This window comes from Spea bombifrons, chromosome 1 (genome assembly GCF_027358695.1).
Source record: "Spea bombifrons isolate aSpeBom1 chromosome 1, aSpeBom1.2.pri, whole genome shotgun sequence".
Classification (NCBI taxonomy): domain Eukaryota; kingdom Metazoa; phylum Chordata; class Amphibia; order Anura; family Pelobatidae; genus Spea; species Spea bombifrons.
The window spans coordinates 150,832,810-150,848,390 of NC_071087.1; the positions used below are offsets into that span (position 1 = coordinate 150,832,810).

General features: G+C 33.3%; 1 protein-coding gene across 1 annotated transcript in view; it reads left to right on the forward strand.

The window, feature by feature from the left end:
- Positions 1-8,858, forward strand: part of HCN1 (hyperpolarization activated cyclic nucleotide gated potassium channel 1) — a 130,945-nt gene extending 122,087 nt beyond the window's left edge. Inside the window, exons 7-8 of the mRNA XM_053448076.1 lie at positions 818-982; positions 7,905-8,858. Coding sequence (XP_053304051.1) covers positions 818-982; positions 7,905-8,728 — 989 coding nt within the window. The 3' untranslated portion in view covers positions 8,729-8,858. The remainder of the gene's footprint in view (positions 1-817; positions 983-7,904) is intronic.
- Positions 8,859-15,581: the final 6,723 nt, after the last annotated feature.

A 15,581-nucleotide genomic window follows, 5' to 3' on the forward strand; every position in this document is an offset into this window, starting at 1 on the left:
ATTTATCACATAAAAATAAAATGCATTGGGGAAGCCGGTGTTCCTATTGGACAAAGATATTTTTTTTTCTCAGTTCATGGATGAACTACTTTTTTTCAAATAGGTTTTGAAAATCCAAAAGCATGCAGAAATTATTAAGTTTTACGACAATGATGATTAACCCCTTAATGACAAAGCCCGCACATGTACGGGCTCAAAATGCATTGTTTTCAATGGGTTTAGGGACCGCCCATTATCCTTAAGGGGTTAATATACCATGCAAAAAATGCCTTATGAATCCCCTAGGGTTAAGGTGTGCTATTTTTTATTAGAGTAGGATTGGGAGGAAAAGATCTAGTGTTCATACCAACTTTCTAATGTCATGCCACTACATGGAAGTGTGTGTGCTGTCACCCTAATCTCTGCCTACGATACATGAGTGGCATGATGTTACCTACTAGTTCTACTTCGTTACATCTGCCCATGGAATCCCCTTCCTCCATTTCTAGTATGCATAGAGCCTGTTTTGGACAGTGTGTATGAAAAATGGGAGATTTACAGCGCCAGGACACAGCCATGGATGCTGCAAATTTAGGACTGCTAGCATCTACAATATACTATAAATTACCTTGTACACAATTTTTATGCATAAAATCTTTTAAACCTAATTTATGAAAATGACATAGATTAGATATCACATTGAGACATTTCTTATTTTTATGTATTAAAATTATTATTATTATTATTATTATTATTATATTTTAAAAATTGTCCATCACCATAAAGCTACTGTTGGCTTAATATCACAACATTACTTTTAATGTTTTTCTTTTGGCAGAAATCTGTCTTCTAACAAAAGGCCGCCGAACTGCAAGTGTCAGAGCGGAGACATATTGCCGTCTGTATTCCCTTTCGGTGGAGAATTTTAATGAAGTACTGGAAGAGTATCCAATGATGAGAAGGGCCTTTGAGACTGTGGCCATTGATAGACTAGACAGGATAGGTATTATTTTCTTCGTATTATTTTACTATATTGTAAATGTCTTTTCAGGGAGCAGAAAATGTTTCAGCTGACCTATATATAGTACTTGTGTACACACAAATTCCGTTTGTGATTTAAAATTACTTTTTCATTACATTGAAATATGGGATTCCTGCATGTGCATGATGGATATGTTATAATTTTATACCTAAGTTATGTCTGTATATTAATAATCCCCTCTGCGTTCTGTTCCTACAGCTACAGTGCATACAGTTCCAGTATGCTTTAAAAATATCTTTTTCCTCTTCAAAATAAGCCAAATTTATTTTCTTGCTACCTCCAAAATTTAAAGAAGGCAGCTTGTGCAGATGATGATCCGGTCACTGACCCGATTCCCTGTTCCTGCCCATCTGTAGAAGGCATCTCAGCTAGTTTTCTGAACGTTCCATCAAGGACTGAAAAATAACTTTAGCTTCTTTTGGAGGAAGCAAAGATATCTCATAATAAAATTACTGTCACTAATATATTCAGTGTATTAAAAATGTTTGTGCTGGAAACGGTGTGAAAATTAACCTGGTAAAAATGTTGGTATTGTCCTTTTTCATTAATACTGCAATGGACTACCAATGCCTTACTATCTACAATGGCTTCATTTTAATGATTCAAATATAGACATCATTATGTCTATAGGTAAAAGTGGTGTTCAACACAGTAACCATTTAGGAACTTAAAGATGGAAATGCACCCCCCCCTTATATGTACATTAATCCTTATTGATTAGGAACCAATAGGGCCTGCTGATGAGTTAATCTGCGTATCATATGGAACCATTATCATATGTTTCGCTTTAGTAGTTCCTGCAATCCATTAGTAAAATTAATTAGTAAAGGTTTCCTATGTGAACACACACGTTAAAGGGGCATTCTAGTCCAAAATGTTTAATCCTTGTTCTGGATGGTAGTGGGTTCATTTAAATACTTGAATACAAGTGTACTTATCCAAGCAAAATCAGATCTTCAGTTTAGTAACCAAACTAGAAGTAACTAAGGTTCAAGTGGTCACGTTTCCTTATAAACAGATACTCCTGAAGTAAAGGACGAACTACAGATTTGAGAGCAGGCATAGTGAGGGACAATCCTTTCTTAACAATCTCACCAAACACAGTCTATTATAAAAATGGATGACCAGAGGTGATAACTAGAAAAAAACATGTTCACAATGGTCGTGGCTCAGTTTACTTTTCTTCCCACATATAGTCACCAGGATGTGACCAGCGCTTTAGGTAGCATTTTATCCTTAAAGGACCCTGTGTTGGAAAGGACCCCGATTGTGGGCACTGACTTAATGTTCCCGCCATTTTTATACAATTGTTTGGAATACTATATTAATGGGGCTTTAGCTTGTCCCTTAGTGGAATTATACCGCCTATTGATTACACTGTATTGCAAACTATATTTATTTTAGGCGTATTATGCATAGGTTGGTCTAGGGCCCTGTTTGTCTTTAGATTTTGCCCTAATGCTCTGTAGGTATAATGTTCTGGATATATCTCCTCTATTGAAGACAAAAATAGTATCGAAATCTAACCTGGCAGAGTGAAAATTTAAAATGTAAAACCTGCAGCCTTTCAATCTTTTTCCCATTATTTATTATTATTATTAATGCCCTTCATTTAAACCCAATGGCAGATGTGGTTTCTGCTAAATCTCCCCCTTCTTCATTCTTGCTGTAACCTTTTCCTTTGACAAATCGTTGTGTTTTTAAATGTTTTTTAAATTGTGTTTTCAAAGCAAAAGCTGCTATCGGCAGTCACAGATGATCTAAATCACGTGGATTATTATTGGAACCAATTGCAGATATGTTAAAAGAAAAAAAAAAAAACTTTCAATTGGTGGTCTATATTGAAATCTAAGCTAATTCAACAGTAGCCTCTGCCTTAAATATAGTAATAGGTGTAGCTTTAGAGCGAAGTGGAGAAAAGTAGGTTAGCTTTTGCTTAATCCAAGAAGCTGGCAGCCATGCATGTTCAAGTAGCATAACGAACCCCAACATTTACCTTTTCCAGGTGGGAAGAAAAGCTTGTTGGTTTTCCAGCTAAACAATGTGAGAAAAAATGATGCTTGCTGTAGCCTGTCTAAAAACATCATGTGTGATCTCCAAAAGTCCTCCGGTGCACCCTACAAAAAAACCCCACTGATCTGTACATTTTGCGGGTATTATCCTACAGATCTATCAGACAGAAAGGATACACATACAATGCCCACTTTTTATTACCCACAGTCCAATGTGATGCACGGTCACAAACGGTCATTGTCAGATGATGTTCTACTCAATAACTATACTTTTTTGTTTAAATGTCCTTATGATTTATTATAATATCTTCACGGTTCAATTTATAAACTGCATGAAACAAAGAGTATAATTACTAAGAACCCTAAGGGTAATGATGCCTGCTAGAAAGCGCTATCATAAGCGTGTCTCATGCATTCATACTAAGTCTCCAAATCAAACAAAGTAGTTTAGGATTTGACCTAGGATAAAATATAATACGACTATTTTAAGTACTGATTCATCCAACATGTTTGTCGTTGCTTTTTTTATATTCCTCAATTTGTCTAGTTAATTATATTTTAATTATATTATAATGTTTTCATTTTAATTTAGCACCCTTGTGCTTGTTTGGTGTGAAGAATGCAATTAATAATATCCATGACATACAATATAATAAGGTTATTTGAAAACAGATGTTAGGATAGCAAGGATTCAATGTGCCTAAAAACTCAATTATTTTCAATTTTTTATTGTTTTGTCTTCGTGGAGCAGTATGTTTAAAGGGTTAAATGGAAATATGTTTCTGTAAAAATAACTGATCTTGTTTTTAAAAAAAACTTTGCATTTTGAACTATTTTATTTTATTTATTTATTTTTTAATCAACGTGACTTCCAGTGAATGACACAGGTCTCAATACACACCTATTAACCCAAGTATGTTGGTTTAATTACGTTACAAATCATTGGACCATATGAGTCCAGATGAATAGGAAACGGGGACTATATTAATTTCAGGCCTAAGAAGCAGGAACATGGCCGGTGAAATTAGAACTATGCAAGTCTTACGCGATATTTTCAGGTGAAAGCAAGCAAATTTGCAAGCAAACAATCGCCAATAATGGCTACATCACCGCTTAGATGTATAAACCTTTTCTTGGAGGAGGCAGGATAAATGACATTGTGTATTTACAGTCTGCCAGACATGTCACTTGCATTAATACTTGTCATTCTAACATATTCTGCTAGCAAGTACACAGATTCCTACCAAAGACGTCTGACAAATTTAGGGCTGTGGGTGAATTTAACATTTTAATTTAGAGACGTTGGGCTCCTTGCCTCACATAGTCCACGAAAGTACAAAACTAATTTCCCCTCAGATAGTGAATTTAATGTGTTGTCCAGGGATTATAACATTTTACCAAACAGCAGGAGAATCCTTGGTCAATATTCTGTAGATCAAAAGAAGCATTTATAAATCTTTAGCTTGATTTATATTGAACCAAGGGAGAATTATTTGACTTAAAAAAAAACATTTTTATGTTACCTTTTTCTTTTAAGTTAAAGACATTAAATAAGTTCTTATTAAAAATAAATTACCAGGTGACATCATTTCCATATAAATTTTTAGAAATGAAGTGTCTGTTAAATATTTTACTAGTAAACATTTCTGAGAACGGTTTAGTGAAAGGAGGTCGTTCGTTGTAAAGTAATAAAATATTAAACACAAAACTAAAAAGCAATAATTGATAAAATGTTGATAATCACCTGAAAACATATTAAAAAGCAATATTAGAATTTATTCTAGTAGGGAAAACATCTGTTGTCTATTTTGCTTATATAATAGTATGTTAATGATCAGATTTTTTTTAATGTTTAGGTAATATTGTTTATTCTTGTATATAAAAACCTCTATAATTGATCAAAAATATCTTGACATTCTAAAATAATATTTGGGTGATTTGATTTATTTTACTATGGTTACAAAAAAAAAAGAGAAAGGACTCATGTTTGTTAGTTTTGACCAAACCTTTATTATTTGGATGATGCATATGTGATCCAGATTCCAAAACTAGTTGGAAAACCATGGAAATTCTTTGTGAGTTGGATGGCAACACTGTTAATTAAATTACTAACGACATGAATATATTTGACTGTATAGTATACCTTCCAATTTCAATAACAGCCTTAAAGATGTGAAATATGTAATTATTCTAGAAAAATTACCTTATTTTATTTTTATAGTAAAATACAATTTAATGACAGATTTATTATTCATTTTCAGAAAATAAGATTCTGTATAGAAATGTGTTATTTTATGTTATGATACACAGGAGCTCCACCATAAATTTTATTTTCCTTTGTCACTATTTCTTTCATATCCCCCCCCCCAAAATTCCAGGTTTCTAAAAATAATTACAATTTACCGATTATATAATCCTGAAAATACAGAAAAGAAAATATATTCTAAACGTGAATACTTTTTTTTATAACTTTTTTATTGCAATTTATATTCAGGCTTCAAAGAGGACCTGGAAAAGAAATTCAGGTTTGTTTTTGTTTTCCTCAGCAATAGCCCAAGCATTAGTTTATTTTGTTACCGCTTTATTACATAAACGCTACTTTAATCTTCTACTAGCATTACGCTTCTACCATTAGATGAAATGATCTATGTAGACAGAAAATGCACCCTCATTTGACTCCGAAAAGTTTAATGCCAAATAGGCAGAATCAAAGTGAATGTTTAACCGAGTAGATTCTAGCATTGTCTGTCTTGGAACGATTCCGTTATACATTGGTACAATGATGTAAACATTTTCACTTGATAACCACCGCTTTTTCCATTTTGTCCTGTGAAATGTCACCTTTTCTTTACAGTCGTCACCATTCACTTCCATCCTACAACTCTGTGTGCTTCTTCAGTTAAAATTTGGAATGAACAACACATTCTAAAATATTTGGTGACGCAAATAATCAAACTTCTGTTCATGCTACGTAATTGTGGTTTATTGTTAATGTCTTTTGTTCTTTTTCCTTTCATAGAATGATCATGAGCAATATCGTTGCTCGGACTGTACAATGTTACAATATTAACTGTTGTGTATCATAGCATAATATAAATCGCAATCTATCTATATACGTAACATGTGCCCCTATGACCCATCAAAATACAAACTATATCCTGCAACACTAAAGAATGCTTTTAGAGAAAATCCATACTCGCTTTATTTTCTATTGTTATCTTTTTCTGTATTTTTTTCTACTTGTAATTCTTGTTCCTGTCCTTCTAGCTCTTACCACATTCTCCCTGGCCAGGCCACTACGTCAAGGGAGTTTAGCTTTAGAGTTTTAAATAGTTCCATGAAATGCAAGTGCCATTCTGGGATTACTAAACTATTCTTTGGATCAAAGTCTTTCCATTACGGTTTTCACTCCTATCTGGTGATCTATAGGTTAATTCACTGATCCCAGAACTTTTTTTAAATATAGTGATCACATAGTTTGGTATAAATGTATAGCTGGGAAGATTATTATTTTGTGGAAGGATTTAACTAGTATGGCCAACATAAAAACATACTATGGCAATAATCCGTCAAGGTTGCATAAAGCATGGAAAGCCTAGCCTCTGTGGAACAGAGTCAAACTGTAACTTACTATCACGATAATAGTGATTAGTGACCAGTGCCAACCCCCCCCTTATCTTTATATTTAACGAAAACTCTCAAAATTATTTTCCAGGCTGGCTTTCCCATATACAGTGCCTCGTTCAGCAATGTAATTATGTTTAGTGTGGCCTTAGGCTGCTGACCCAAGGCAGACCTTCAGCATGCCCTTCTGCTGCGATCCGTACTGTTGATTGCAGGATATTACATTAAATCCTAGCACTACGCCTCTTAAGAACCCGTGGCACCCAGTAAACCATGCTGTAGAGAAATACCTGCCCATGGTCTTGTGCAGAGGGTCTTTTGGACCTGTGACTACTGAATACTCCAGCTAGATCTGGCTATTTGCCACAGATAACATTTTGCCTGCGATAAAATATTCCCTAAAGCTAAGTATCTCATCAGTTATGCTGATTGGGAAACAAAAGGTCCAATGTATAGAAATGTATAGAGTTATAGCAAAAGCTGTAACAACAACAGTAGTATCAGAGTCTACAAAGCTTATCATTACTATGTTAATTGTCTATTTTTATAGCACTAACAACAATGAAATGTGGAAAGTTATTAGAATGACAACGTTTCAAAGCAGAACATTTTATTTGCTTTTAGTTCTTTCTTTGTCTGGATATCTTATTTTTTAATCATTTTTTAATCTCTTGCTAAGCTTCTAATCCTCATTTTTCAAGGGTACTATATAACTATATATATATATATATATATATATATATATATATTATGTACCCCTCTTAAATCTCTTTATATAAGTTTGAAAGGTAGAGACAAAATGGTGCAACGGGTGGCCAATGTGGTTTGTCCAACGCAAGCTTAATTTGCTTTGAAGCAATGTGGATGCACTGTTAACCGGTAAATTTTCAGGTAGTGTTCCAAAATGAGGCTGAGAAAACAGCATAAAGTGAAGATAATGTTGAAAGAGCTCCTAAAAATAAACCCAATTCCTGACTTCATCTGGAAAGCCAGGAGTGGAAGAATGTAATATTCACACACACAAACCCTTCCTTCAACCTTCATTCTTGAGCCCTCTTGTATGTTCGGAAGGATGCTCTTGAGTCCCTGTGCATATAAGAGGATAATTGGCTCAATGAAAGCTTGGTCACATTTTGGCTTTGCAGCTGGGTTGCTTGCCTTTACTCATCAAGATATCGTAGGAAAGTGTTTTGCAGTCATTAATAAAATATTGTTTAAAATTTAAAGAAATATATTTTTCTCAATAGGGAAGAAGAACTCAATTCTTCAGCAAAGATTTCAAAAGGACCTCAACACGGGAATTTTCAACAATCAGGAGAGCGAGATACTGAAGCAGATTGTGAAACAAGATCGGGAGATGGTGGAAGGGGTTCCTTCAGTTAGCTATCAACAAATACCAGCTCTTAATTCTAGTACCACTTCATCATTAAGAATGAGGACTCAATCCCCACCTGTTTATACTGCAAACAGCCTATCTCATGGAAATCTCCAGTCTCCAACACCAAGCCCACAGACACCACAACAGGCTGCTATGTTTTCACCTTCATCTTTTACTGCCGTAGCCTGTAGTCCTTCTGTACAGAGTCCACTGGCATGTCGGACATTTCAGTATAGCTCTCCTACTGCTTCACAGCTTTCATTGATACAGCAACAACAGCAGCAAACACCTGGATCAACACCAAGTAATGAAGTTCTTAAGAGTGCTCAAGCACTTCCGAACTCTAACCTAACACGAGAAGTGAGGCCTCTTTCAGCTTCACAGCCTTCTTTGCCCCATGAGATTTCCACTATAGTGGCTAAACCACATCCAACTGTTGGGGAATCTTTGGCATCCCTTCCACAGCCCATATCAAATGTACAAGGTACAGGTACTCAGTCTGGAAACCGAAGCAATGTCCCTCCAAGGGTTGCGCTCTTTCGCCAGATGTCTTCAGGAGCGCTACCTCCTTCAAGAGCTGGAACACCAACACAACCCCAAACAGCGCTAGCTCCGAGCAAGGATTCATCCCCCGCCACCACAGCAACGACAGACACAGATACAGAAAAACCACGATATACTTCAAATTTATGATGCCTATTATGTGTAAACTCTGCCAGCACTATAACAAACTTTAAAACTATCTCAAAAACTGGTCCAACATATAGATTCATAGTACCTAAAATGGAGACATATTTTAGATGGCTTTACCATGCATAAAGAATGTAAAAAAGATTTTCAAAAATACTATATAAACTGTTTAGCACTAAAACTTCCGTGAATATAAATTCATATACATGAGTGTGTCTTCCTTTATTTTAAACATTTAAAAAAACATTTTTGTAACTTTTTTTTTTCTGTTAATACATATTTATTATTTCTGCTTATTTTTCCAGATTATTGAGGGAAGGGAAAATTCATGGTTAACTGTGATTTCCAATTATTATCAGTTTACTGATTGATAATATAAGATCTAACATGTGAGCTTTAACTTCTTTCACACTGTAAATTATATGATGTCATTGTCTACTCCGACTACCTATGTGTACATAAGGTATGTTCACCAAGTTCCTTCTTGCTGGCTTCTTTGCATTATCTCATAACTTAAGGAGAACGCAATGGTCATGGTTCAATACTTATTGATTGGCTATTAATTCATAGGAGAGCTAATTATGATAAATTTGACAGATGCAATCTCATTTTGAAAAAAAAACAAAAAACAACTCGTCACCCAAACATTCGCATTGCAAAATAGGAACCAAATTTCTAGAATGCTAACATATAATTCCTGCCGTATATTTAGGCCAGAATTACAACAGATGTCTAATTTAATAATCAAAAAAATAATAATAATAATAATAAAAAAATAACGTGAACACAAAATCAATGTCATTTTTCAAAACAAATCTACACCAGCTATGAATTTCACTTCCATTCGTGCACTTGTTTGTGAGTTCTAATTTTGATTTGTTTCTATGTTTCCATTGTTTGTTCTGTGTGTAATGTAAAGGATCAAATATATCCTAAGGCATGTATTATAAAAAATTAGCCAGTAGATACGAGATTCATATATGTCTTTTTAACAAATAGGGGGAGGGGACACTACGGAAAGAAAGCAGTGTAATATCAAACTGTTTTGTGAACGCCAAATTCATCTTTAGATCTTAAATTAGTCTTGTGATTTAGACAATTTCTTCACGCAGGATGTTCATTAGTAATCATCTGTGCCTAAATTCTTGCGCTACTTATTTATTCAAGGCAACCGTCATAACGACATTCGTACCAAACGTCACTATAATAGGTGTAAATATCCTCATTTCGGCAATTAGATCACCTTTACAATGAAACTTTATTTGAAGCTGTAAATATCATGCTTTCTGAGAAAAAGGAGTTGAACAAAAAGTTTTATGTGTTAAAATAATATTAAATGGCCACGTGCAATGTTCTACAATACGAAATTCATCTATTATACTTGTATGCCTTTTTGATAAATTGCTAAAATTAGATATGGAACATATACTGCATTCAGTATTTTTAAAAGATGTCATATTGTATAATAACGTAAGAAAAGAACTAGTATAAATAAGCCACAAAGATAAACAGAGATACATTTTTAGTTAATGAATCTGTGTCAATGTCGTAACCCACGCCAGGATTTATAAAATGGTTTCATTTTGTTATCTTCTCATGTAGATGAAGGGTTGGCAAATTATGGAACAATATGGAGCCAGAATGTTGAAATATTTTGTACTGTGGGAATGGGGAAATATTCCTTAAAAATCACTGTACAGCATAGTGGACACTTGATCAAAATCAGATTCACATTTCTGATATAGAATATATTATATATATTATAGGACAAGCTCCGTTACAGGTGGGTGGACGGCATCATGAGCTGCATAGGCCTGCGGGACATTCAGGTTCCTTGGTTGTGTCTTCTGGACGCATTCTAAGAACCAAAGATGGAATAGGATAAAGTGTTTTATCCAACTTGACCCCAGCTAAAACTGGCCTTGAGACTCTAAGATCAATAGTGCAAACCAGGCTGGGTGATAAATCACACTCCATAGCAAGTAAAAGCGGTTAAATCAATTACACGTCATGTAAATTACTCCTGCAATGTCCAGAATAACAACTTCACAACTGGCCTCAGCTTTAAGACCAGTAAGTCGTTCCGCATTACTACATCGGATTATGTAGTATTTGACTTGACTCCTCTAGCAATAGTGGTTGATCCTTCTATATGGTATAGGGCATTCAAAATATTTCATTTAGACTGCAAAGACAAAATATACTGTTTTTCTCATTGTCCCATATATATATATATATCCATCCAATGTGTTAATATATACATATACCAATATAATATGCTAATGTATGCATATGTAGACATTGATGATTGATTCAGTGGCACCAAAAAATCTTATATCCAGAGCAGGGCCAACATTTCTAAGATACCTGAGATATCTCATCCAATATCAAGTTTTGGTTAAAATCAATGGGGATTACATTTTTAAATTTAAGTTAACTTTATTGGGTTTCTGGAATCTAAAACTCAAGTGACCTACAAAATGGCTTTGTATTGAATTCCATCTACTTAACCAGTTTCTGTAAGTTTGGTGCGTTGGAAAATAAATACCTTTTATATTCCATGAAACACAGCACACGTCATACCCCTATGCACAATGATAAAGATTATCTATACATTATACCTATTGCCATTGGATAATATAAAGGGGTTTATATGTGAGCATCCAAGAATTAGAATTTCAGATGGAATTGTTGTGCATTCTAACAAACAATGCATATCAACTGATATAATGCAACATTTGTTGTGCTTATAAACAAGGTGTGTATGCAACTTTTTAAATATTTTGTAATTGTGCTGGAATATGCTTTACAAAAGTGTAGTCAAGGCTATCACTCGGTCGTTTGTAAGACCGCTGCACTTTTGTACTGCCTGTACTCGCAGTTAGATATCCGGGACATCACTTGCTAAGTTGTTTTTTTGTTTTTGTCCCCTTATCTCTCTTGTGCGGTGAAAAGTTGTAAGATAGAGTATGTGGTCAACGGAAGTAATGGATATAAAACAGAAAATGTAGCCATAACGCGATATTTATTCAGGACTGGACAGCCATAAAAAAGGACATTTTGGAAGGCCCTTTGATGCAATGTCCCGCATAGCATATCGTATGAGCTATTTCCTATACTGACGGCACAAAGCCAAGAATTAGGAATAAGGGAGGTGGAACTCCTAGGAGTATGAGCAGAGTTCTACTTCTATGAGTATCTCTAAATATTAATCATGCCTTATCTGGTAATTGATTTAATCGCTAGCTAATCAGCAATAAATTACAATAAGTTACATTGTAGCCAGTCATGACAAAATGATTTGGAAACAAAGGCGTTCTAGGACAATGAGGTATCCTGTAACTGACGTAGTATTGTCTGGGTTGTCTTGTTTGAAAATAAGAGAACCACATTCAACCAGAATTATAATATTTGAAACTGCATGCGACCTTATTCATTGGGTGATGGAAGCAATCTTCATTTATATTAACGTAATCTTAATACCTATAAATGTATTAAAATATGGCTGTGATATTTGTACAACGAACCTTTTACAAAACTGTTGCACATAATAACGGAAATAACGAAGATGATAAATCCGGTTGCTTTTATCATTCATGTGGTTTTAAGAAATTCGGGTATAGTACATTCCGTTAAATAGAAAATTGTTAACTCGAACATTCGATTCAGAAACACATTCTTCTACAGATGTATACTTAAAGTAGAATAAAAGTAAATCAGTCAGTGTCCACTTAATCATAGCTATTTAGTAACCATTTGCAAAAAAAATAGATAACATGAAAATGGTGTTTTCAACACTGTAAGCAAGTTAGAATTTCTAAGATACACATTTATTTCAAATCACAATAATCATTTCAAATACATTTGCCAATATGAAAACGATCTTCCCTTTTATCCAATGTTCATATATGCAACACATGATTTTAAAATAATAAGTGTGAATACAAAGTATTATCAGACAAATCAGAACAAAACCACTTGCAAGATAGTATGCTATATGAAAAAGCGGCCAAATACTTGTGTTATGATGAATGTCTATTCTGAAGTAGTAGATTAAGTATTACCTCATTCCTATAATTACATTTGTGATATGGGTAGGATGAAAATCTTGAAATCCAAAATTCTACCTCCAAATAGAGAAAAAATAAAATGAAAATATTGGTTAAATCTAGAGCCATTTCCTTTATCAACTTTGAATATAAAAAATATTCAACACATTTATTTTCACTTGTTTCTCGTATATATATATATATATATATATATATATATATATAATTTCAAATATTAACAAATAGTAGAAAATGTTAGGATGTTGACATTTTCTAATTTCTATGGAATCAATAGATTTTCCAGAGCTATGCAGTGGCACTATACATAAAGATGAAATATTTAAACAGAGACCTAAGGTGTTGAGGGCCATACCATGTTTTACTATTTATTATATTTTTTCTATTATTTTTCTATTATACAGATAAATATTCACGTTAATTTAAGCAAATATATATTGCCTTCCCACTGTACACATATCCCAGAGGGTAGATACATTTATTTCAAAAAATATTTCAATTTTAATTGGAAAGAATAGGATCTAGTTACTGAAAAGATGCTTTATGATGGTATTATATTCTTGTGATTTTACCAAACACAACTAAAACATGCAGTTACCCATGACGATTGCTCAGCACATTACATTTCAAATAATTTGAAAGAGATACAGAAAGTAATAGCGTCTTTAACCCCTTAAGGACAATGGCCGGTCCCTTAACCCATTGAAAACAATGCATTTTGAGCCCGTACACGTACGGGCTTTGTCATTAAGGGGTTAAGAAGATTCACAAGAACAGGCACACGTCGGTGTATGCTCACCAGTAAAAGACACAAGTACAATTGCAGAATAATCCGTTTTAACGGGGCAATAGCTTCCCTGAAAGCTCCCCCAAAACCAAAAATACCTATTTTCACTTTAAAATCCATAGTATTTTCCCTGAGTCTTTTATGAGTATTGATATAAAGTAATTTCCAAATGCTGTGCAATAATTGTAGCATGTTTCAAGATAACACTTTGAAACCATATTTTTTTATTTTACACTTCAAAAAGAGTTGGGTTTACGTTAAAATCTTACTTAACAACTACTACATAATTATCATCACAACCAAATATATAGATCATATTTCTGTTATTTTTATACTTTTTTTGTTAAATTTTCAGCAAAGAGGTTAAATATGTAATTTCAGATTAAAGTTGGCTTTAATTTATATTAAAGAAAACACTGTTTTTATTAACAATACTTTAAATGCTCCCTACTTAAAATAATGTCTTCATAGCATTTAGCAATATTCATAAATGACAGACATTTTCTTATGGATACTTATGGATACCATTAAAATCTGGGAATATGGGAAAATATCCTAGTTAAATACGCATAAATACGCGTAAATTTGATACATTAAATAGTATTAACTAGGGTGAAATAAACAACACCATAAGCGAATTTAGAAAGAAAAGGAATATTTTGTAAAATTAAATTATATTAATTTATATATGTTATAAAAAACAATCATGAAAGAGATGTGTAATTAAATATGTTAGAAAAGGACTTATACAAAGATATATTAAATAATATAGCATGTCAAATTGCTGTAAACACGATTTATAGTATTTCAGTCATTGTTCTAGGGAACAAGGTATAACTATATGGACGATTAGGCTACGGCATTGTTTCCGTTTTATTTCTTGTATGTAGGTAACAGTTTGTGAAATGTTGAGACGTCAAAGGTCACAGTAGGTCATCTATTCACAAGAGGGAACGTTAACGGGAGAATGTGTGGGGGAGTTGAGTTTTATGTCTTGATTTCACTACAAATACTTACATATGAGTGATAGCTTGGCTGGCCCTGTATAATGTATAATGAAATCAGTGAGGTTTCTTTAAAGTCACCTAGCATATTGAATTATACATTATACAGGGCCAGCTAGGCCTTTCTTGCTGGATGAAATTGTTGCCCATCACATTGAATAGTGAAGCGAGGGAGTTAAACCCACAATTCTTTTGACAACTCTCCCTTTGCTGACTAAACCCCAATGAATCAACTAAGCCTTAATATGTTTTTAAATATAATAAAACTCATATTATTACTATTGCGTAAATCTATTAACCTCAAGAGATCTTAAAAAAAGAAGAGTTTCCACCTCATGAACTTTATCAATATAATTGTTAGCAGTGCATCCAAAATCCCCCTTTTTTGTTCAATTCATTTCTATTAGCTCTTTAATTCTAAGCGTTATAACTGTTTTAGAATCTGTCATTTTTTCCTGTTATACAATAATATGACTATTTGGTATCAAAACAGAGCATCCCTGTTAATAGAAATATATATATACAAGATATGCCGAAGTTAATTAGTATAAGAATGAACAGTGATGTGCAAAGGCTTCTTTTTACCCAATCATTTCCAATTCGATGAGTAATGCAATTTATTATATTTATTTTATGTGTAGCTAGTGAAAAAATATGTTTAAGTTAATACGGTTCTAAGTTTGAATTGATTTTACAAATATAATGTTTTTTGCCAGGCATTATAATCTGTAAATCAGAAACAAAAGGAATTTATACAGAAAAATGGTAGCCACATTAAATTTAAAAAAATGTATTATCGCCTAATATATTCTGTGATTTTCATTATGCAAGCATAATTATTTTAGGTTAAATAAGAGGTATTTTAGTCCAATGACATTTCCTGAATCCCATAGAATAATGTATTTTTATTTCAAAGAATAAAAAAAGAGAGCTTTAGATGGTTTAAGATGGTTAAAAAAAATAATAATTAAAATAAATCAAATATATGGCTAGTTATT